This window comes from Heliangelus exortis, chromosome 1 (genome assembly GCF_036169615.1).
Source record: "Heliangelus exortis chromosome 1, bHelExo1.hap1, whole genome shotgun sequence".
Lineage (NCBI taxonomy): Eukaryota > Metazoa > Chordata > Aves > Apodiformes > Trochilidae > Heliangelus > Heliangelus exortis.
In genome coordinates, this window is record NC_092422.1 from 134,159,900 (window position 1) to 134,182,810 (window position 22,911).

At 48.0% G+C, this 22,911-nt stretch overlaps 1 protein-coding gene and 1 long non-coding RNA gene across 16 annotated transcripts in view; one reads left to right on the plus strand and one right to left on the minus strand.

Annotated features, from left to right (window-relative positions):
- The window catches only part of LOC139807087 (uncharacterized), a 49,725-nt gene that overhangs the window by 6,988 nt on the left and 19,826 nt on the right, over window positions 1–22,911 (minus strand). Inside the window, exons 3-5 of one of the 7 annotated variants that reach the window (XR_011730458.1) lie at window positions 19,540–19,699; window positions 4,254–4,432; window positions 2,846–3,078 (exon numbers count right to left, since the gene is read on the minus strand). This is a non-coding gene — a long non-coding RNA (uncharacterized lncRNA). Of the gene's footprint in view, window positions 1–2,845; window positions 3,079–4,253; window positions 4,433–4,474; window positions 4,730–5,288; window positions 7,321–10,984; window positions 14,548–15,103; window positions 15,201–16,680; window positions 16,701–19,539; window positions 19,700–22,911 lie in introns of those variants that run through there. The other 6 variants (XR_011730457.1, XR_011730459.1, XR_011730465.1 and 3 more) reach the window with 6 other exon arrangements.
- Window positions 5,930–22,911, plus strand: part of ADA2 (adenosine deaminase 2) — a 29,288-nt gene continuing 12,306 nt past the window's right edge. Inside the window, exons 1-4 of one of the 9 annotated variants that reach the window (XM_071767517.1) lie at window positions 6,012–6,037; window positions 9,547–9,656; window positions 16,901–17,226; window positions 19,352–19,577. In XM_071767517.1, the coding sequence (XP_071623618.1) occupies window positions 16,914–17,226; window positions 19,352–19,577 (539 nt within the window). In that variant the 5' untranslated portion in view covers window positions 6,012–6,037; window positions 9,547–9,656; window positions 16,901–16,913. Of the gene's footprint in view, window positions 6,038–8,973; window positions 9,657–15,695; window positions 15,889–16,597; window positions 16,620–16,900; window positions 17,227–19,351; window positions 19,578–22,911 lie in introns of those variants that run through there. The other 8 variants (XM_071767571.1, XM_071767507.1, XM_071767524.1 and 5 more) reach the window with 8 other exon arrangements.

Genomic DNA, 22,911 nt, shown 5'->3' on the forward strand with positions numbered 1-22,911 from the left:
GCAACAAGTGCTGTAATGATTTGCCAAATATGTTGCTGTTTGCTCCAAGATCTGCTTAACTCTGTGTTACATGTTCCATGTGCTAACAGCCATGCTTTGGCCTTATTGCTTGCATTGATAGCCTACATAGTTAGGACAGGCAAGAAATTCCTACACTATTATTAATACCAGGAAGCTTGTGTGCTCATGAGCATATACATAAGTGTGTAGCCTATATAGATTATCATTTTCTGCTTGGGAAATTCATGAAAACCTCAAAGCTTTTGAGTGAAGGGCTATCTGGCCCATCACTGAAGCAGCAGGGGAGACAGCAGGGTTTGAGCAGGAACATTTACTTGCTGGCTATACCCAGAAATCTGCTAGAATCTCTGAAGAACTCAGAAGAGTATCCCTAACTGTTCTGCCCTGTTTGCAGAGGAGGAACAAGGGGCAGGATAGCATATTTTTGGTATGCCCAGTATAATTCCCAACCCTGGATTGTGTGACTTTCATGCCAGGCTCCACCACTGGCCTCCTCAGCCCTGAATTTCCTCCCACCTGCAGGGTGGGGATCACAGAGGAAGCCAGAACTTCACTGCAACCCCAAGATTCAGTTAAAGTAATGAAGTATTTTAAGCACTCTTCATCCTGTTCCTGCTGCTGGCTGCTGCAGCTGCTGTGCCCCATGCTGTTTCTTTGTACCAGAGAGAGAAGGACAGAGGCAGATTTTCTTTTCAGCCCTTACTGCTGCTCAGTGTTCTTCACCATCTCCTGTCTACAGACAGAGCAAAAAATTGTTCCTGTTCCTCTCTATTCCTGTCCCAGGCAAATGCCTTCTGTGCTTTAGCACTAAATTCCTAAAAGTAATAATGAACTTCACTGAACAAGGAAAAACACACTTATTTCTGACTTACTCTGCCTGAATAAGTGCCTTTACTCAAAGGCTACAAACAATCTGAAAAAGGCTACAATCTGAAACAGTGGTTGATTTGTTCCATGTGTATATGCTCTACCTGGCACCCTGGGCTCTAGATTGGAGCCTGATGCACTACCACAGCTGAAAAAAAAAAAAAAATAGAAAAAAAGAAAGCACCTTATTCTAGAGAAGCCTTGACATAGAAGTAGAGGAATATTTCCTTGACATAGGAGAGGAATATTTGTATGGTAGCACAGGAAACAGTTCTGGTGTTCATTTACCCCTGGTGCCCTAACCTTAACAAAAAACACATCTAAGATTTTTTATTATTATTATTAAGCTGGCAGCTGGCTTTGCTTAGCTCTCTGAAGTTATGGCTATGAAACAGCAAATCAGTGCCCAGCCAAACTCTGTCACTGCAGTTGCACCCACCATGCCAGAACCTCCCTCTATTCCCACGCAGATATATTCCAGGAGATGCAAAGCACTTATGGCACAAGAACAGCTAGAATTGCAAGTGTTGTGCTTTTCAGCACTGTTAACTAATTTCTTCCCTCCTCCACTCGCTTCCAAATCTGCACCAAATGTGGAGGAGCACTCTCAGCCTACTCACATAGACATCCATCCTGGCACTAGCATCCCTCCCAGCACTGCCACCACCCAAAGGTGCCCTGCTCCAGGGTCAGGCTGCTGCTGGGACAGGCAGCCACGGGGAATGAATCTGCCTCACACCTACTTATTCCAGAGCCATGTGGGGGTTAATGCTTCTCTTTCCCAGTTGCAGAGTGACCCAGGTGGGGCTAATGAGAGCTTGCTCGCTTAGCTAATTAGAGGCACTGAGAGCAGCAGACTGCAGTTCCAAGTGTGGGGCACTTGCAGAGGAAATATAGTGTGTGTTTTATTTTCCAGCCTTTTTTTTTTTTTTTTTTTTTTTTTTTTTTTTTGTTACAGAAAAACCTCTGGCAGGACCAGCACAGCACAGATGGGAAAGAGCAATGAGATGAGGTTCCATAGCACCCTTCTCATCCTCCCTCTTCTAATCCGCATTATTCTGGGGTTCCAAGAGGAGGCAGGAGCAAATGATTAGGAAAGCTGGACCATTTGCTCCCCTTTGAAGATAGATGTCTTGTAACTGATCCAAAGTAGTGTAGTCTTTTGGAGTCCAGCCCAGGTCTCTTCACTTCCACAGCTCACTCCTCTCACACCACCCATCACCTCTGCAGGGTCTGGTGGAACACGTTCCTGTCACAGTCACAGCCTGAGGAGTGCCAGCTCTCACCCAGGCCTACCTACCTGAAGGAAGGTGAAGCTCATGCCCTGCATGGGACACTCATGGACCCACAAAATGCTCTGCAATCTGGTTGGAGAGAGCTTCACTTATCCCCCCTTCCCCTTGAGAGTGAGGCTGCACAAAGATGCCAAAGCAGGTCCTTCCCTACCAGACACTGTGGGGAAATCAGAAGGATTTGCACACACCAGGGGTTTTACTGCCAGGGTGTAAGACCCTGAACTGACAAACAGACAGGCAGCGTGCAGCAGGACCAGGGGCCAGGGGGGCAATTGTCATTGGCTGGAGGGCTGCAGCACGAATGGTGCCTGCTGGAGCCAAAAACCTCCTGGCAAGGCAAGTCTGGGGGTGTAGGAGCCTGGCCTGAGGGAGTGTGCTCACCCCCTGCAGCTCAGCTGGATTTGGCTGGGAGGTCACAGCCCGACCTGGTGATGCTGCTCCCGGCCATCCCTCATGAGGCAATGGATTGGCCAGCACATGACAGCTCAAAGGGGTCTGGATCTTATTACCACATCACCTCTATCATCTCACACCCAAAGAAGGCCCTTGGCTGCTGGTGAGCCTGCCCAGCACTCACAGCCATGACCTCAAAAAGATGTAGTCTGAGCAATCCTTTCCTTGCCTGTCCATCTCTTTGCATACAAATTGGAGTAAAAAACAAGTCAGTGCTGAAAGGTCTTTATTTTTCCTCTCCCTCTTGCAAGCTGCATTTCCCTTGCTTCTTTCCAGCTGTTATTTAGTTCCCTTCATGTTGTTTTCCCCTGGCTTTTCCTTTGTTTCTTTCCTAGGGAAGCAGCACATCATTATGGTCATTCTTTCTCCAGAGCTCTCCTAGCCGAGGTCATTACTTAGCTTGTGAGATCCAACGAGGTTGCTGTATGTATGGCTGTGAGACCTATGAAAAAGCAGCTAATCAATTCAGAGAATCATCTGGGTGGTAACCCCACTGTCAGCTTATTTTCTTCCCTTCCACTTAGACATCAAACTGGCTGAAGAGGGCTCTGGGGAATGAGGCAGGCACTGAGAGCTGCTCCTCTGCAGACACATCTGTGTCTTTCATCAGCAGGGCTCAGGGAATGCCACTAACCGGAGAGGAGAAAATCTCTTTGGAGCTGAGAGCCTGCTGAGAGCCTTGCGGTCTCCATCCCTTCGCTCGGAAGAGACCCTGCCCAGCGGGGAAGCGGTCGTCTGAAAAGTGGCTGAGGCACTAACGTGGTGTGGCAGAAACTGTCACATTATAGACAGAGCTGGGGGAGGACGGGGAGAAAATACACAGCCAGCAGGGAGGGCGGCACTGGGATTAGCCTCACCTCAGTCAGCACAACCTGGCTGCCAAAATAGCTCCCGATGGCTAAGTGGAGTGGCAATAGGAAATGCAAACGGTCTCCTCACATCCAGTGAACTTTTGGAGAATTGCACCTTGTTTTCACCTGCTCTGCTTGTGTTTTGTATCTTTGAGGACTGCACCAGAAAGGTGCAGCTAAGACTTTACCACTGCCAGTTTTAGTAATTAGAAGTATATAGATGCACAGTGCCTCACACACTGGGACTCCGGTGGTGTCACAGCTCATTCATAGAAGATAAGTCACATCTGAAAGACATTCTCTGTCGGACCAGCCAGCCCTTTGAAGAAGGGAGGGTGGGGTGGATGTGTGTGCATGTGTCCTACCCATGGATTTGGCCAGCAGTCTGGAAAATGTCAAGGTTAGGAAACGCTGAGCTTCATTTGCTTTTCACAGATCTGGGTAATGAATTTTTCATTTTAAAGTATTGTTCTAGCTTGAAAAGCGAGTCAGTAGCACTGGCATCATGGGGTTCCACATCTGTCTCTCAGTTGCTGTGGACCACGTTTCCCTAATGTACTAAAAAGGGAATTTTTTATGTTTTGCAATACTGCAAACTGAACAGGAGGCCTGAGGCTTTAGCAAGGTTTTTGTCTTTATATGCATTTACCAACATGGCAGATTTTGCACACTGACCCTTTATATTAATTTCTTTCACTGGTGTTGATTTTACAAGTAGACCTGTCAAAACTGAGGTGCAGGAAGGGGGAAAGCATTAAGAACTTACTTTTGTCACTAGACGGAGTACTCTTAATTCTAAGTGCAAATGGGAAGCAGAACCATGCAGTAAAAACAAAGGCATTTTCCACTCCAGCCAGGGCTGATTCAAAGTCATTTGTCCCCCTTCTTTGTGGATGTAGCTTGATAAAATTCCATAGAAGAATAAGCAAATAGGAACTCATCTCCCTGTTTCATTGTGTGAAATTCAGAGTTATTAAATTAGAAACAGTATCAAGGCAATTAAAGGCAGTATCTTTTCACACCATTTCCATCTTACCTGTGGAACTTGCTTGTACAATGGAGCCCAGGGATCTTAGCAGGCATCAGAGAAGAGTTCAGCAGGACTCAAACATTTTTTACAGATCATATAAAAAGCTATAACTAAAGCTCACCTTTGGAGACTGGGAAGGGTTTCCTAAGTAGGGATGTTTTTCTGCTCCTGCCCAATGGATGGCTTTGTGTCCCTACCTGTGATGCTGACCACTGGCAAAAACAGAGCTCCAGAAGAGAGGGAAAATTAGTCTAATTCAACACAATCCAGATCCTCTATTTCTCCTTTAAATGTCAAGTATTGAATATGCCCACTGTAATCCTGAGCAGCCCTAGGGCGTTGCAAGGTTTGACGGATGGCTAGAGGGGGATGCCTGCAGGGTTCTTGCTCTAGGTAAGGGCTATGCTGGGGGCTTGTGAAAAGGTGCAAAAAATCCTTTGCCTTAAACAAATGCCTTGGGGCAGTGAGTTCCATGGCTTAACTACCTGCCTGTGTGGGAAGCAAACAAGCAAACTTCCTTTTTGTCAGATGTATTTCTTCCCAGAAACTGGTTTTACTGTGCTTCAGCATTGTCATTTCCAAGGAGAAAGTTCCTGAATCTTTTCTCTCTAAAAGTATTTTCCCCATTATAAGCATCCCTGAAGGGTGCCTGCATCACACCATCAGTGTCTGTGCACCAACTGCAGTTGAGTGCTGAGGGGCTGCTGGCAGCCAGAGCACGATTCCCTTGTCACTGGCTGCTGTGAGTTGTAACAGAGATGAAGGACTTACCAGCATCCAAAAGAAAAGGGACAAGCCTAGTGATTACTTGATCATATGAGAACAACCGGAGTTAAACTCCCATAACCACACATTTGGTAGTGGTCACACATGCAAGGGACTGCGGCAGGTCAGCAGCTGCCAGAGTGGAGCAGATGAATGATGGGGGAGAAGATCAGGACTCTCCACAGCAGGAGAGCAGTGGGAAGCACCAGGGTTGCAACCTAGGCAAATCCAACAGCAAATGTGAGCAAGAGTAGGGGCAGCTCTTAGCAGAAGCCACAACCACTTCTCATTGTGAGCAGGCTGTGACTAATGGCGAACATCTCCATCAGCAGACAGAAGACCAAGGCACCCCGTGTGTCCCTGTGCCTTTCTCCTGCCTGTTCCTGCCCATCCTGCCTGGCTGCACAGGGAGGAGGCATGCGCTGAGCTAATCTGGCCACCCTACCTCATCGGGGCATAGTTAAGAGTTTTGTCTCAAGGTGCCCACTTGTTTCCCCAGCCACTTCACACTGCTTGATCGGCCTCACGGCTGCAGTGGGGGCTGACGCCCCCTGGGACGAGGATGCAGCCAAAGGGGCAGAGCACGGAGTGTCCCCAGGGGGGCCGCGCAGGAGGCTTGGAAAGGGGGGGGATTGGAGGTGGGGAGCAGGTGGTGTGGTGCTGAGCTGTTCAGCTGTTGTGTGGCTGCAGAGAGACAGACGCAGCTGGGCGAGGGAAGAAAGAGCTCAAGGTCTGGCAATCTTTCCGTTTTACAGGTCTGTAGCCGGCACAGAAGAACCGGGTAGCGGTCCGGCTGGGATATGGGGACCTGCTCTGGCTGTGGTGCTCTGCGTGCCTGTGCTCCTGTGAGGGAAGCACCCTCGCAGGGGTGCGGCGTGCAGGCTCGGGGTCCGTGACAGCCTCACCCCAAAGCTTGAGCTGCTTTATACAGGGGCAGGAACCCTGGCAGCAGCCCCTGCTGCGTGCCAGCAGGGGTCCTGGCAGAGCTCTCCGGGGCATACATTTGTATCTGCTCATGCAAATAACCTGGAAGTGTCCCCCGGAGTGGGACAGCTGGTCCCCGGCAGCGTTTTTGGGAGCATTCTTTATGTGCCCATGTAAGTACCCTGGCAATCTCATTTGGGGCTCGCCAGCAGGGGCCCTGGCAGAGGCCAGGAGGCAGCGTCTCAGTGGCTGAAGCCATGCCAGCTGAAGCTTTCCAACAGCAAAGCTTTCTTCTGCCCCAAACAAAGAGCCAATGTGGCTAGCGTTATTGATCTGTGTCATGCCTTGCTGCTTTTAACGCGGCAGGAAAAGACCGAGAGGAGTTTTAATTTGCCCAAATGGTTTTAGACAAGGTTAATACAACTCATCGATATGTGCCACTTTTTATTAAGTTTTAATTACAATGTCATTTCAACAGGCTTGGCATGCCCTGCCTCCTCAGTGTAGCCACTGGGGTTTTTGTTTGAGGTGTCCTTCCTTGAGCTTCAGTGATTAATTTCCATGGTGGACCTAGGAGCTGATAGGCTGCCCGAGAGCCTGACTCTCTCCGTGAATTCCCCTCGGCCCCAGTGCTGGCAATTACAGCTTTATGCCAGCACAGCGATCTGTGATGCACGCTGGGCTGGGATGGTGCTGAGAGGAGGCAAGCTGGCAGGGCTAGAGACATTAAGATGTCCACAGAATACATGCAGTTGTTGGATCTTCTTTCCGCATGCTAATGGAGACGGTCCCTTCCAACAAGCTGCCACCTGACTGTGTCTCAGTGCTTGCAGCACAGCCCTTGGTTGTGTTTTATAAATCCTGATTTCTTGTATTGCAGTAGGGCTTCACCAGAGCAGAGGTTGGATGCAGAGTTTAAAACAAAATCTTTAAACCTGTAACACTGCTGTCCCTCCTATATCCCTGCCTTGAAATGTCTTTGTCTTGGTCCTAGAAAAGAGTCTGGGAAGGGTGCTGGTGGCTGCTAGCCCCGTCTTCTCCTCAGGTACTAGCTGGCATGAATGCTGTGTGTTTTTGTTTTTCCTGTCATGTCCCAGAAGGGGTTTTTGAACACCTGGGAGAGATGCAGATAGGATCTGGTTCACGTCCAATGCCCAACAGGGTGAATAAACAAACTTCCAGAATCACTGGAGTCAGTCAGAAGCTCAGCCTGGCTTACAGTTCTCTCTCTCAAGAGTGAATTTGTGAATACTGTTTCAGCATAAGAAGGTGTGTCCATGCACATATTACCCAAGGTAGGGTTCCTTCCCATGCACTACACTGGACTGCTTTCTCTCCCCAGCACCATTTCTAAAGCTTTGCTAAAACACAGTTATTTTTAGGTGGCCGGCAATTTCTCTATTCACCCCCTTTTATTTGCAGCAACTTTCCACATCCTTTCTTTGCTAGCAAGATCTTTAGCAGAGAGCAGCACTGCTGAAGAAATCACAGGGGTGATACACCACTGCTTGGTTGTACTGCTACAAACCATCCCTCCCTCTGCACCTCTGTACCTCCCCAAAAAGCTGGGGTAGTGGCATCAGTGGTACCTAGCTTTTCTCTCTGCAAAAGGTCCCTTACACAGCTGGGCAGGGAAACTAGAGCTGAGAGATGTAGAGAACACACAGTGATGGGAAAAAATGGCAGCTGGCTTTAAGTGGCATTTGCTGTCAGAATAAAAGCAAGAGGGTAAAATAGCAAGAGGGTAAAATAGCTGGAGGCATGACCCAGTGAAACCACAGTACACAGGTACTACTGTATGGCTTACCTTGGGTTGAGTTATGGCAGATCTTGGTGGTGTTCAAGGAAGCAGAACTGGGGATTAAACTGCTACACAAACACCAGATAAAACACAGCCTTGTCCCAGGCAGAGAGTTTTGGGATAAACATGAGGGGGGTCTGCTAACAATCCTTTTCTTTAAAATGCCTGCTGCTCTTACCATGGCCATTTCTGATGGTGTGGTGCTTGATTCTGGAGACTGGCAGCAGATTATATTAATCCTTGGCATCTGTACCTGCCTTACACACTGTGGTAGATAGTGTCAGGGCCTTATGTGCATTTGTTGGGGTTTGGCTCCCTGGACTCAGGGCTGACACTGATAATTACAAAGGTGATTGATGTTGAAGAGAGTTGTTTAAGAAAGCTCTGCTAAAAAGCCTCAGTGATGGTCTGTTCTGCTGTTCACTGGTAAGATGAGGCTCTTGCACTTGGTCCCCACTTGGGATGGCTACCTTGCAGCTGTGTACCCTGTTTATGTGGACCACAGCCTATGGACTTCATCCCTGAATTGACCTTGGAAACATCTCATCATCACGGACTTGCCCAACAATTGCTGGGCTCTTGGCTAAACCTGGTTACCATCACCAGATCTGCTCTGTTCTTCTTGCTCAGGTGTTGTGGGACTGTGCCTTTGTCAGTGTAGCTGCTGCCCCATGCCTGCCTTGCTGCAGCCCTCAGCTCCAGCATCACCTTCCCCTGTGGAGCAGCCAGCCCTTGCTGATTCCTCGCAGCTGACACACTGATTGATGCCTACATCCCTGATGTGGGCATGTGATCTTGTCTTGGCTGTCACCAGTGGAGTGAAACCACTGAAAACCACCGTGGGAAATAAAGTTGTCTGTCTGTGGTAGACATATCGATCAGGCAGAATATAAAGGAAGCAGCTCTCACATATTATAATGCAAAGCAGCAATGGGTAGCATTCCTGCACGTATGTGCCACATACGAAATTTTTAATGTGTGCTAGAGCCACGAGGGCTGTCTCTCAAGCTGAAGAGGGCCATGGGAACAGGAACTTTTAGGCAGGTGGTGATAATGGCTCCCCAGGGTTCCTCATATGCCACTCTGGAGGTGGGGGGCTAAGCTAGGTGTGGAGTGGGATTCCAGAGTAAGACAGAGGGATCACTGCTGGCAGCCGTGCTTCCTCCCACAGCTGATGATCCAGGTTACACAGCAGGCCTTATAGCAGCACCATCCCTGTGCTGTTGTACAGGGTTATCACCCACCTAGGAGCCATTTTCAGAGCTGACAGTGAGGTTCAAGAGCCAAGGCTTGTTCACTAGTGATATAAAGAAGGTGGGCTTGAGCTACCTGTTCCCAGGGTGGACTGAGAAGTGCTTTTTAATCCCATGACTACCAAAAAGACATGGACTGTTTGTCTTGACAACTCTACAGGCCATCTCTTTGAAGCCTCTGCCTGTGCCTCATGTTGTGAGGTTGGTGATCATACTGAAGCCTGGTTGCTGAAGACCTTCCAAAAGAGACTCTCACTGTGTGCTTCATGCCTTTCTTTTCACACAGGTTGGGATAGGTGCACTGAGGACTTGTCTGCTTGATGTGGTGATGCAGGTAGTGCTGTAGTGCTTTAATGAAAGTGCATCTCTTGGGGCAATGCAGCGATTTAGCTGAAGGTAAGACTGAGCCTATCACTACCTCTGCTGGGAGGTGCCAGGGGACAAGAGGCAAAATGTTACAGGCTGGGCTGCAATGCCTCTGAAGAACAGGATGAACAAGACTAGGCGTGCCAGAAATGCCCTGAGATTTTTCTGTAATGATCCCCGAGTGGCTGGTCTCTGCTCTGGGTGGGTGGTTGTGATGAGCACCCTTCGCCTTGCTTTAAGCTCTGCTGCTTAGGTGTTGCTACAATGGAGAGCAAGATAAATCCCCAGGGAGCAATCCTGCCTAAGAAGCTGGGTAATGCTGGGGGTGGGGGAATGATGATGTTTTGCTGGCAGCACTGCTTGTGCTAACTGGCTTGAGGCCAATGTCTGCATTTGTGGTGATGGTATATGGAGGTACCTGTAAAGGGAATGAGGCAGAAGCCTTGCTTTGACAACTCAAGGCTTTGATAGAGGTTGGATTTGTGCCTAGACAGGATGAAGCTTGGCTACAAGACAGACACTTCTGGGGAGAGCAGTCAGGTTTTAACTCAAATGCTCCTTGCTGTCATTAATTTTGTAGTATAAAACTATAATAAATCCTGAGTTGCATGCCTTATACAGAAGAGGAAAAGAAACTGTACACAGTGAGGTGACCTCTGAGCAGCTGAAGGTTGGATGTAGCTGCTGGTGTGCTCCCCAGCCTTTGCTGTTCTCTCTCTAAGCATTTCTGAAGCCTTGGAGTATGAGATAGAGCCATAGTTTTGGGATGCAGTACAGCATATGTGTGTTCTGGTAGGCTTTCCATGAGACCTTAGAGTGAAAGAGAGACCATAGTCCTGTGCCACCTTGTACTTCTTACTCATTGGGCTTTTACATCTTTATGAGATTGGAGCAACCTGTCTGGTGTAGATGCAGAGAAATGGAGAGCCAACGAGAGGAAGAGAGGGTTGATGCTGTGGAGACACAGGGTGTCCTTGCAGATGTCATGCGGAGGTCCACAGCTGCAGAGTGACCAGGGATAAACTCAGATCCTCTGTTGTAAGAGTCTGATGGATTCTTGAGGCAGAGAAGGAGGGTTTGGGGTCTGGGCAGAGATGTGGTTCTCTTTAGGTTCTGACTGGGGAAGCCAGATGAGTGGATCAAGAGATAGAGAGTAGAGGGGAACGTTTAGATGGAATATAACTTCTAGGAACAGGAATTTTGCCCCGCTTGTTACTCTAGGGCTGACTTCCTCAAGCCTCTGCTGATCTGTGGGAACCACCAGTCTGGTGATGGACAGATACCTCAGGGCAGGCAAGAAACCTTATGTGACTAAAGCAAAAAGCAAGAAAATGCTTGCCAAAGTAGCACTGGGCTGCTTCTCTCCTTAAAGTCATTCCCTTGAGGGAATGAGTCAGGTACTCTTGCTAATCCAGGATGTTTTGGTTGGCTAGTTTGATCTCATTTTTGCTCCCAGTAGGTAGGCATGGGAGAGAATATAAAAAAAAAACAAACAAACTGAGAACTTTGCTAATATTCTGTGGGAGCCTTTGTACAGAAACCGTGGAGACAGCCTGGAACATGCCCTGGGTAGCATCAAGCCTCGCTCCTAAATACTCAGGGCTCTCAGCTCCTGCCCTGGGAGCCCTTGACAGCCTGCTGTTTGCTCCCAAAGCAACAGGGTGCTAACATGCACTCGTTCACTTTGTTTTGTCCTTCCTCTTACCAGCCCTCTGTTGCGGGGTGACATCTGTGAGGAACAGCTATGAGGGTGGGGAGGCAGATTTTGAAGGAAACAATGTGGTCTGACTTTATTTGTTTGCAAGTTCAGCTCAGCAGCAGCCTGGTGTGTGTGCTGGCTGCTGCTAGCAAGCATCGCCAGCTGCACTTGGGAGAGGGCGAGTCCCAGTGAAGCTGCTGGGCTCCTGGAGCTATGAGCTCTTGTGAGCAAAACAAATTTGAACTTCTGCAGGTGTGCTGGGAATAGCCCAAGACACCTTATCTTGGTCACTGGTCAGAGGAGTTCATGGCGATTGTATTTGGGAGCCAGGCAATGATTACAAATCAATGTCTTCACTCCTGGAGTGATTCATCATCAACAGGGGAGTTCATCTCTTTCCCTGGCTCTTTCCATTTCCAGCTCCAGTTCTTGTAGCATCTCAAGTGCCTTATTCATTTTAAAGCATCAGATAGCTATGGATGTAGTTGAGGAGGAGTGGAAGGACAGGATGGAGCCATGGTTGGGAAGCCAAGGGGAAGGCAGGTTTCTGCATGGGGATGGAGCACCTTGAGGGTGAGCACAGCTTGGCTGTAGGGTTGGGAGCAATGCTACCAAGTGTGACCCACAGCAGACAGGAGTCCTCTCTGCTGCAGGGCCCCTGCTGACCTCCCTTATCTGGTAAATAGCCCATATTTTTGCCTGGCTGGGCACAAAGTGTGGGTGTGTGTTGGAAACAGAAAACAAGAAATACCAATCTGTGCCCAGCTAGACCAAAGCAGGGCAGTGGGGAGGTTTAATCACCCCAAACATCCTGGGCCAGCCTATTCTTAATAATTTATAGCACTTACAACTTTCACATGTCCTAAGCATTTTGCAGGCATTGACGGAGGGATGGGACTGCTTTGGAGCAGGGACTGGCACTGCAGTCTCTCCCAGACATAGCAGAGAGGTGGGGGTTCCAGGAGCAGGCTTTCTACAGCCTGCCTTCATTCACTGCTGTGTCAGCCCATGTACTTCCAGCCCCTTGTTCCACCTCTATCCTTTCTTCTTTAAAACTTGAGTGCCCTATGCAGACTTTCTTTAAAACTGGATTCATCCAGCCACTGGCCTGGGGAATGTGGCTGTTTCACCAGCAGGTACAGTAAATAATCACTACTGTCAAGGAGGGCAGCCGGGTAAAGAATTGGTCCCCTTTCACAAAACGAGGCAGCTGGTACAAAAAGGATCACCAAGTGGCAGAGCTTGGAATGTATTTCCTGTCTCCTGCCTTCTCTTCCTGGCCTTACAGTTTTATTTCCAGAGCATGACTTAGACTTCAGAATTTTCAGAGAGGCTCAGACGCTAAAAAACACCCTGACCTTCTGTACTGTCAGAAATGATCCTTGGTCTAGATTTGGCTTATGTGAAATAGGTTGTCCACACAGGAAACACAGCCAGATCTGCTACACCCCTAGGTCCAGCCTCTGTTTGGGTTTGTCATCACTGTAACTTTTGCAGTCAACTACATGCACTGCAGGGCTTTAATCTGGGACCAGGATTTACTGTGGCACATGCAGCAGGAAGATGGATTTGACAGGATGCTGTAAAACACTGTGTAATATGCCCAGATGAAAAATCAAGTGGAAAATGCATGTTCACAAGCCTGCTGCTGCTGCCTATAGAGTCCATCCCCCTTCCTGCACCCACCGCTGGGGACTCTGTCCATGCCCCCCTAGCCCTTGCACTGTTGCTGCTGAAGGGTGGGAGCAGACACCCAGCTGTGGTGGCAGCAGGGAAGGTGTGGGAGGGAGACATGGGAGAAAATGCTGGAGGAGGTGGTAGCCATCACCTTCAAGAAGTTCAGAAGGTTTGAAAAAAAACTGGTTCACATACAGAACTGAAACTGAATCAAGGGGAATTCACTGAGTTGAGTAAGTGGTGGTGGCCACCAGCTATTTAAAGCTTCTTATGCATCTGATGTGCAGCTGGGCATACAGAAAGAATGTGCCTGCAGCTTGCACAGACATACCCATGACAGCTTTGAACAGGGCTTTTGAACACTGCTAGGTACAGCTGCAGCAGCCAAGAGGTCATCATGGGCTAGAAACCACCCAAGAATCCAGGGAATATTCAGGCCATTTGAGGAGGGAGCAGGCATGACTGCTGCCCCTGTCAGCCATAGCTAAGGAGCAAGTGGGACCAGGGCCAGGGAGCTGAAGACTATTTCAGGAGTAAAAACTGGACAGGAGCTGTAATCATGATCTTGTAGACAGACAAACAGCTATTACACAACCTCCAGCAAGGCTACCCACTTCTCAGCAAGAATTCAAACTAGCTGAGAGATGAATCAGTGTGAAAAAGACCCCTATAACATTCCTTGCTGGTCCTTAATACAGAGTAAGTCTTTCTGTACCATGGCTTGGTTCTCTGAAAGGTCTGAAGCCAGAGCTGTGAATGTCTGCAGGTACAAGAAGAACCCAGGCCCTCCCACAAATGGGGCTTCTGGCAACCATACCCTAGTTCAGGTTGTTCTATTCTCTCTCCTTTCACCCTCTGTCCAAACAGATCCTGCCTAAAAGCAGCTGTTGTGTTATTTTACCAGTGCTGGCTCTGTATGACTTTTGTTTTCCGAGTGTGGACCACATTTTAATAAGGCATCTTGAACACCTTAGTTCCTAGCTCAACCCTTGCATCATCTGTAACAGTGCTCTCCTGGCAATGGTTGCAATTGCTTATATGTAGAACTCACATTAAAGAACTGTTACAGCAGTGGACTTAGGTTTTATTTTTCAGATTTGATTTGACAAGAGGAACCAGCACTGTATATCCCTGAGGCCCTCTGGCAGGAATTTCCAAGACCCCCACCTGGCTCCCAGCTGCTATTTGAGGTCCTTTGCACAGTATTTTAAACCCTCTTGATACTCCCCCCGGGAACCTGTCTCTAGGGCCCAATTGCTTGCTGCAGAGATGGTTTTCTAACTGAATTTGGTTTTATGGTCCTAACACCAGGCTTTACTACTCTGAGATAATTAGAGCAAATCCCTTCCTTCTCTTATATTGTTCCCTTGAAGCTATTTGTAGGCAGAATGCTTGTTCTTGCTGAACCATCCCTTTTCTACTCCACACACTTCCCTCTGCTGTCTTTCCCTGAGCCTCCTGGGATTGCTTTCATCAGTTACGCAGACCATTGCATAGTCGGTTCATCTTTCTGCTCCTCTGGTCTCCCTTTGGGAGCAGGAGCACCTTGGGACACCAGAAAAAAAACACCCTAATGAGGAGCAGGCAAAGGGCCACAGACATCCTTTCCCTGCCAGGGCTCAGGGAGCATTAAAGGATCCTGGCTGATCCCTATGTTGATGCTGGGACTGATCCTGGAGACAGCAAAGGGTGAAGGGATCAAGAGAGGAGAGAAAGCTGGCAGGTCTCTAGCTGGGATATTCAGGAGGGCCTGTCCACCACCCTTTCAATCTGTTGCAGTGGTGGCAGTTAATGAAATTTAGCGTATTATTGACAAGGTTCTACTTTATCTGCCTTGAAAACGATCTTTGTGACTGCTGTGGGTTGTTTTCAATAGCTCTTGGCTTATGAGATTTTTCTTTTTTGTTAAAAGAATTAAAACCATTAAAATTTTGATTACATTAAACCAAACGGACTTTGCTCTCCACTGGAAGCTGTTTATGTAACATCTGTTTTAAATAACTTTCAAACTCAATCCACTGTGCAAAATAAAACCATGAAATCACAGTATTTGTTGTGATTTAAAAACAAATAAATAAAAAAAATATCAGACCATACCCACCTTAACCTGATTTAGATCCCAGGAAACAGTTTATCCCTGTGCACCCATTGCAGCCCCAGTGCCAACAGTCAGACTGATGCCTGCCTGATCTGTGCAGCTGGCAAGGACTGGGCAAAACAAAACAACTTTTACAAGTTACTGTCTTCTCAGATGAAAACCCATTCAGTAAGTAGGGTTCACTGTGTTGTTGGCATTAAACACATGGTATTCTATGTCTGATTGGATACCCAAGCCCTTGAGTCTTCCTGGGACAGCCTGCATGAGGCTTGGGAGTTTTGCCTGTATTTGGAACACGTGCCTAGATGCTTTTTCAAGGATATTTAAAAGCTGTGCTAGACATACCAGGGTACCCTGGGTGGAGGGGCTGGAGTGGGGGTGGGAAAGCTGCACGGGTGGGTTAAAGAGTGCACCTCTATTCTGCAGAAGAGCATGAGGGGTCTCCATAGGTGACCCCGTTGCTTCGACCTCCTAGTTTCCACCCCAGCTCCCTTCAGCTGCCTGCCTATGTTTCTTTGTCATAACCTCCTGTGCCTCCTCCTCCTCTTTATATATTCATGAAGTGGTAGGGACGGGGATAAATAAAAGCTGAGGGAGCTGGAGCGACAGCACAGGAAGAGGAACTGTCTGCAGTGGCAGCTGCCCTGCTCTGCACCGCCGGGACGGATCCTGACTCTTTATCTCTGCTGGGACACAGCTCGCTTGTGAGGGAGATAAAAGTGTTCCTTGCTCTCTCGGGTGGCAGCTGGATGAGCTTTGGATGCAAGGAGGAGGAAAGTTAACAGTAAGTGAGTCAGTCTCACCAGGGATAAGACAGTGAATTCTCAGATGTTTCTTTCGCTAAGGCCTGACGTGGGGCTGTGTCTACCCACCTCCCCCATCGCTGTTCCCAGCAGATTGCTCCCCCCCCTAGCACATTCTCCATCTCCTGGGACCCCCTGATCAGGCAGAGGCTGAGGGGCTGGAGGCACAGTAGGAGAGGCTGGAAGCAGAAAACACGTGCTCAAGCAGGGGCTTACTATGTAAAGCACAGGGAACTGTTTTCAAAATGTTGAGCTTTTCTCCAGCCTGCTTTGGTCTGGAGGGACTGGTGTGGAGGGTCACTAAAGCCTGGTGTTGAAGGATTATATTGCAGCTGTGCTTTTTTTGGGAAGGGCAGAGTTCTCTGAGTTCACATGTGCCTGTGTCCTGTGATTTCTTACTGCTCCCATGATCTCCCTTCCGTCCTCTTTCTTCTGGGAGTGCAAGGCAGGGACCCGCCTCTGCACTTCAGGGGAAGCCAGAGGTTTTCTGCACATAAATAAAACCCTCTGATAGCTGGAATCTACTATAAGGGTGCAACAAGGTCTTGACTGCAGGGTATCGGTATTTGATTAGCTCACCAAAAACCAAAAGCACCTGAAGTCCTATGGTGCCCTGGTTTCCTCCACAGGACACTGGCAGCAGAGCCATCACCTTGTCACCAGCATCCCCTTATTCTGAGGGGACACCATCCCAGCTTGCACTCTTCCATTTCAAGGTGAGAACGTTGACAGGTTGCAGGTCTGTGTGATGTGCTGCCAGCCTGATCTGGGGAGCAACATGTCCTCTCTGCCCTGTTCTGTGTGCAGAAAGCATCATGGGGAGTGCATGAATGCATAATCCTAAATACAGGGGACACAGGTACCAGATGCTCCTCCAGTAATAAACATCCACTACTCCTGTAGGGTGGGCCAGCAGTTTAATGTCCCAATGGGTCACTGCAAAGATGTCACTTTCTGACCTGTGCTAGTGCTCCAATTTTCTTTTACATCCCCATAGGTGCAGCACTAAGATGAAGCCTCCATCGAGTCAAGGCTTAAGGCTGACATGCCTTCTCCTGGCTTTGGCTTCTCTCTGCCTTCCCATCCCACTCTGGAAGGACCGGGACTCTCTGATGCAGGAGGAGAAAGCTCAAGAGACAGGTGGCAATTTGGTACTGAGTAGACAGGAACAGCAGCTCAATACAAAGCTTGTAAGCCTCAAGAAGATGGAAATTGCAACAGCCATGACTACAGGACAGTTCCCTCCAAGCATGCACTTCTTCCGGGCAAAACGTCTCATTGATCAGAGCAAGGTGTTCAACATCATAAAGCTCATGCCAAAAGGTAGGCTTGGCCCAAGGGTTGTTCCTCTTAGCCATACCCCTCTGACCTTTCGCCTTCTGTGCCAGAGCTGGGACAAAGCATGAGGAGATGCGTCAGACCTTTGGTTGCAGGCGAGCTTATGAGAGCTGTAAATCACACTCCCTGGGCTCCAGGAAGAGCCCTGCCTCTGAGCTTGAGGACAGGGCAGGGGAGAGAGGAAAAGGGGGATGGATTGGATGAATGCATGTTTCCAGCAATTGTAACACTTGTTATAAACTTACAATATGGATCCTTCAGCCTTTCAGAAAAAGGAGAAAGGGCAGAGAAAGCAAAGACAACAAGACATCAAACACTTGTTTGTTCAGCATGCTCCAGCCAGGGCCTTTCTTTTTTCCATGCATAACACAAACATGCTACCAACCTTCCCTTAGCCCAAAATGCTGCCTGTCCCAATAAGGTTTTAGGCAGATGGTTCTGAAACAGGCCTGTAAGTCTGGGGGCACTAGAGAAGGAACATGCTAGCTCCAGCACAATGAGTTTTTTTCACTTGCTGAGTGGAAATCAAAGCCTGCATTGATGTCATCTGCAGAACACGATACAGAAACTATTGCATTCCCTCAGTCTTTCTTAATCAAGTTCAGTTCTATGAAGTTATAGGAGATCTGTGCCTATAAGGGCATTTCTCCTCTTGTTTTTCATCTAGAAACTTTATTTCTCTCCTGTTGTGCAGCAAGGCTGCTGCTAATATGCTGCCATGCTCTATACCAAAAGGGGCTTCTGCACTCTGTAGCACACACATAGTTTTAAAGGCATTTGGTTAGATAATGGCACAAGACTGTCCAATAACTTCACCACATCACCCTGTGCATGCTCTGATGAGCATGCTGGGACACAGCAGCATTTGAAAGCTCAGTACACCAGGTTGTGATGGAAAGGAGGAAAGAATGTGTTTAGCCAGGTGGAAGTCAAATCCACCTTGGGGAACTGCTGTTAGTTCACCTGCTATTGCAGTTTCTATTGCTGCTCACACAGGGAAGAGGGTGGCATTGCCAGTGAGAGGATCTAGAGAGCTGTGGCATGTCCATTCCATCATGATAGCTCTGGTGAGAGCAGTAACCACAGTTGTTCAGCATCTTAACAGTCTCTGTGGCAAGATATTTATAATCTATATTAGCTTAGTCCACCTATAGATTATAGTCTTGAAGACTGTCTAATCTTAAATGCATATCAGTCTTTTGTTCCTCCTATTCACGTTGTCCCTTTACCCCCACTAAGGACACCAAAGCTGTTTTGACTCCAAGGTCCCTGGGCTAAAAAAAAACCAACTTATCTTCCCTCAGTGAAGGTGAAGTTTAGTTCAATCACAAATAACGTAAGAAATCTCTGCAAAAGGAGATATTTTTAGCAAAACAAAAGGATGGGCTGAGGAAGGTGCACTCAGAGGATGCTTCCTATGCCAGGAAGACTGATACTTGCAAACATACTGCACAACAACAGAGCATCCCAAAGGCCCTTTGTGCTGGCCAGCAACAGATGTACAACATAAGAGAGCACACTTTTGATAAGGGATAGAAGTAGATGATGCCTCTGCATCTGAGTGCAATTCCCTGATGTGTCATAGCCTGGGATTTTGGTGTATACCAGGCTTTCAAAAAGGTGACAGAAGAGACAGACTAGATGAAAAAAAAATGAGGCCAGGATTCAAAGAGTTTAGACACAGAGGCTTGCTTCAGGTCTGCCACTCAACCAGTATGCCTTGTAAACTGCTGCCTCCTGTGCCAGTTCCTCTTTAAATCAGTTGGGCCTGATCCAGCTGACAGCAAAGTCTGTCTGAAAGATCTTTAATAACTTGGAGTATGTTCCATCCCTGTGGAGAAACAGTTCCCTATTGATTTTCCCCCCTCTGCTCCCAGGGAGTAGTCACACGCTGCCTGCTCCATGCTTGATGTGGAAGGGGCTGCATCCCCCAACATGGGGGAGGCAAAGCAGCCGCTCCATCTCTCCACTGGGAGAGGACACTCACAGCCAGCTAGAAGCCTTTCCAGATGCCTCTGGATGGGCAAACCCAAAGTGTTGTCATATTAAACCACTGTTCCTTCTTCTCATCTGCCTTGTCTTATTGGGATATACTTGTATTCCCCCCCAGGTGCCGTCTTACACCTTCACGACTATGCCATGCTGAGCGTGGGCTGGTTGGTGTACAATGCCACCTACCTCCCCGACTGCTACATCTGCTTCACTCACACAGGCACTGTTCGGTTTCGTTTCTCCAAGCCTCACCCACCTCACCCAGTGCCAGCCCAGTGTTCCCAGTGGGTTTTGTTGGAGTCTTACCGGAAACAGCTGCACAATGTGAGCGAGTTTGACAGAAGGTGAGGAAAAGGAGTTGTGAGCCTGCAAGTGCTTCATGATAGCGTTGTGTAGACAGCAAGACCATTCTGGTCCAACTTTCCCGTTTTCTTGCTTCTCTGGAAGCAGGGAACTCTGTTCAGGGCTGCATACATAGAACAAGCAAATAGCAACATCAAAACTTGCAGGCTGCAGCATTAAGTACCCCAGAATTATAAATCATAAAAATTCAAGTCTTCTGTGCAATCCTCACACTGGTCCTTTGTGCAGACATGCTGAAGACAGTGGTTTAAGTAGATTTATGTCACACAGCCCCACCTTTCCTCAGCACCCAGGCTGGATGTGCTCCCAGCATGCAACAGGGCTGCCTGGCCAAAGACCTTGCCTCATCCATTTGAGGTGCCCAGGAACAGAATTATGAAGTCAGGTAGCTGAGGAACAGGGCCTCCCCAACAGGGGAGAAGTCATCATCTTTGTGCAGAGCAAGAAATTGGGCAAATTACTTATATTAATTACTGCACTAGCAAAAGAAATCTAAAGTAATCCATAATAAAATGCAACCCAGTCTTCCCCTCCAAACACCACCCTTGTTTTCCGAGGGGTCCCCTTAAAACCCCACTAGTACCCAGCACAACAAAGCATGGGGAGGGGACCTTCATTCCCAACAGGAGCCCCAGCATCACAAACTGTGATTTGTCCTCCTACCCTCAAACAAGCAGTCTCTGCCCGGGCCCTGGCTGTGCCTGTGAAACCTACACACAGGTTGTTCTGCCTGGTAGCACTCCTCCCTCAACACCCTCCAGCTAACAAAGCTTCTCTCCTTACAGGAGATGCCTCCCATATCCAGGAGCTCACGCCTCAGATGGCTCCCCAAGGCATGGCTAGCTCTCTTGAAGAAGCTCCTTACCCTGTAGGCAGTTCCTACCTTAACTCCTGGCAGCCTTTTATCAGGACCAGGTGTTAGCTGGCTGCTCAGCAACTACCTACCATTTAATCACTTCCATGTGTGTGGGAATGGCCTGGCTCCTCCTCCAGCTGGTGGTAGCTGGAAGAAGGAGCCCTGTTGCCCCATCGAGGGGCCATTGATCCCAGGACAATGCCCAGGAAAAGGCCAGGAGGAAGCATGTTGATCTGAGTGGTGTGCAAGGGGCTGGAGAGAGCACACTAAATCACTAAATAATGCATGAAGTCAGACACTGAGTGATGAGGGCAAAGGAAAATATTGAGTAGCGATCCATTCAGATCACCACTATCCTCAGAGCCCCAGAAGGCTGGGGTCCCACAAAAAAAAAAAAAAGAAAAAAAAAAGTGTGGGGTGTTATGTAATTAAAAACAGTATTGCCATGCTGAGACATGAGAAGAAGGTTGGATTAAGGGTGATGGAAGTGACCCTAATCACAGCATTTCCTAAGTGAAACAATGTTTTTTACTGTAGTGATCTCCAGTGAAGGTGTGTACTCTTAAATAGAGACCTATTAACTCTTAGGGAGCTGGTACCCCCTCCATGTAGAAGCTGTCTGGGCTCTGTGCCCTACAGATCTAGGAAGGAGGTCAGGTTGGGAAACTGAAGAGCTGCCAGACCTTTGACATGGTACTGCCTTCCCTCCCCAATGACAGTGAGAGGCAGGGAAGAGAGAGCAGACTCTCCAGGGCACCCACCTCACCTTTCCTGCAGAAGTGTGATCACTTCCAGAAGGGGAGGAGAAGGTAGTGCCAGAGACCGGGCTCTTGACCTTTTGTACCCTGAGGCTCAATTGCCCTTGACACATGATGGAAGAAGTAAGATCCAGTGAGAAGTCACTTATCTATGTCTTCCAAAGAGAAAAGCTCCCTTACATTTTACTGGGAGTGCTGATGAGGAAAAGAGCATGGCATCAGCTCTCTTCAACCCCACCAGGAGACCCATAAATAATGTGCAAGAGATTGGATTTTGAAACAGCTTCACATCCTTCAAGCCCAAGTAATTGTACTGGGTGTTTCAGAACTGCCTCAGGAGCAACCCATCGTAGTATTTTGTTTTGGTTGTACTTCCACAGTGTAACGTCCCTGGTATAGGATGCCACAGAATCCTCCTATACACCTAGGAGGCTGGAGCTGTGCATTGGTTCCTGAGGGCCCTGTTTGGCAACACAACGTCTTTTCCGAGGCAGTGTTATCACATCCCTATTCTTTTGTATTAGTTGACTGACAATGTCTGGTAGCCACAAGTCAGAGCAGGACTTCAGGGTGTCAGGAACAGCACAGAGACACAAGACAGACCCCCCAGCATGGATCTCCCTAAAGGTAGGGGGCAAACAAATGCAGAGACCAATTAAGTTATTTTCTGCAGCAAATGTGTGCCAGAGCCAAGTAAAAGCTTGGATCTCTTGCATCCTGGGTACTCAGACTTACTCATTTGAGTATGTTGTCCTTTGTTTCTTGCCCTTCTATACTGATCACCACAAAATCACAGAGGAGTCATTGCACATAATGTGCAAACACATGAACAACAGCCACACTGAGGCTCTTCCTTTCCTGTTTTCATCTAATCCCTGGGTACTAGTCTAGGGGTTAGGAATGTTTTTTGGCCGCCTGGAAATAGGTCTCTAGCCAGGAATAGGCCCCAATCTGTTCTGCTTCTCAGTTTCTGGAAACTCTCCCAGTCTCTTGAACATGTGCATCCCAGGCTACCTCTTTCCTGCACTCCTCTTTGCCCTTGAGCACTGAAAAGCTGAGAGAAAGCAGATGTCAGAGGAAGGAACGGATGGATAGTTGGGTGGTTTCAAGGAAGTATCAAGGGAATATGGCAGCAGGGAAGAGCTCTCATGCAAGACAGGGTGGATCAGCAAATGTGAAGGAAACAAGAGAAATGTTTCTGAGACACTGTACCTCTTTCACCTAACTTCATTCCAGACTAAGAAGGGGTGAGGGAGAGAGGCATCTGCATTACATTTTTGCTGTTTGTGTCTTTAGGTACTTATGCGTACATATATATAAGTGTGTGTGTCTTCTGGAAGGATGTCTTTTTGTTTATTTCCCTCAAAAAAAGATTTAATCATTCCTAATCTCAACTCACATCCTATGGGCCAAGACCCTGGAGTATTCTGATGCTGGTGAGCTTCCAAAAGGATGCTATTATGAGAGTCAGGAGACCACAGGCCAGGAGACAGAAAGGGAAAACAAGGGAATGTTGCTTTGAGACTTAAAAGAAAAAATAATTCTCATTTATTTACTTTACAATCAGTTACAATATAGGAGAATGCCATTTATTTTCTCAAGATGCAAAATAATGGCTACTGCCTCTAAAGCAAGAGCTTGGCTCTAGATACGTAGGGAAACAGCTCTGACATTCCAGATATTTGTAAAATACCACTGCAC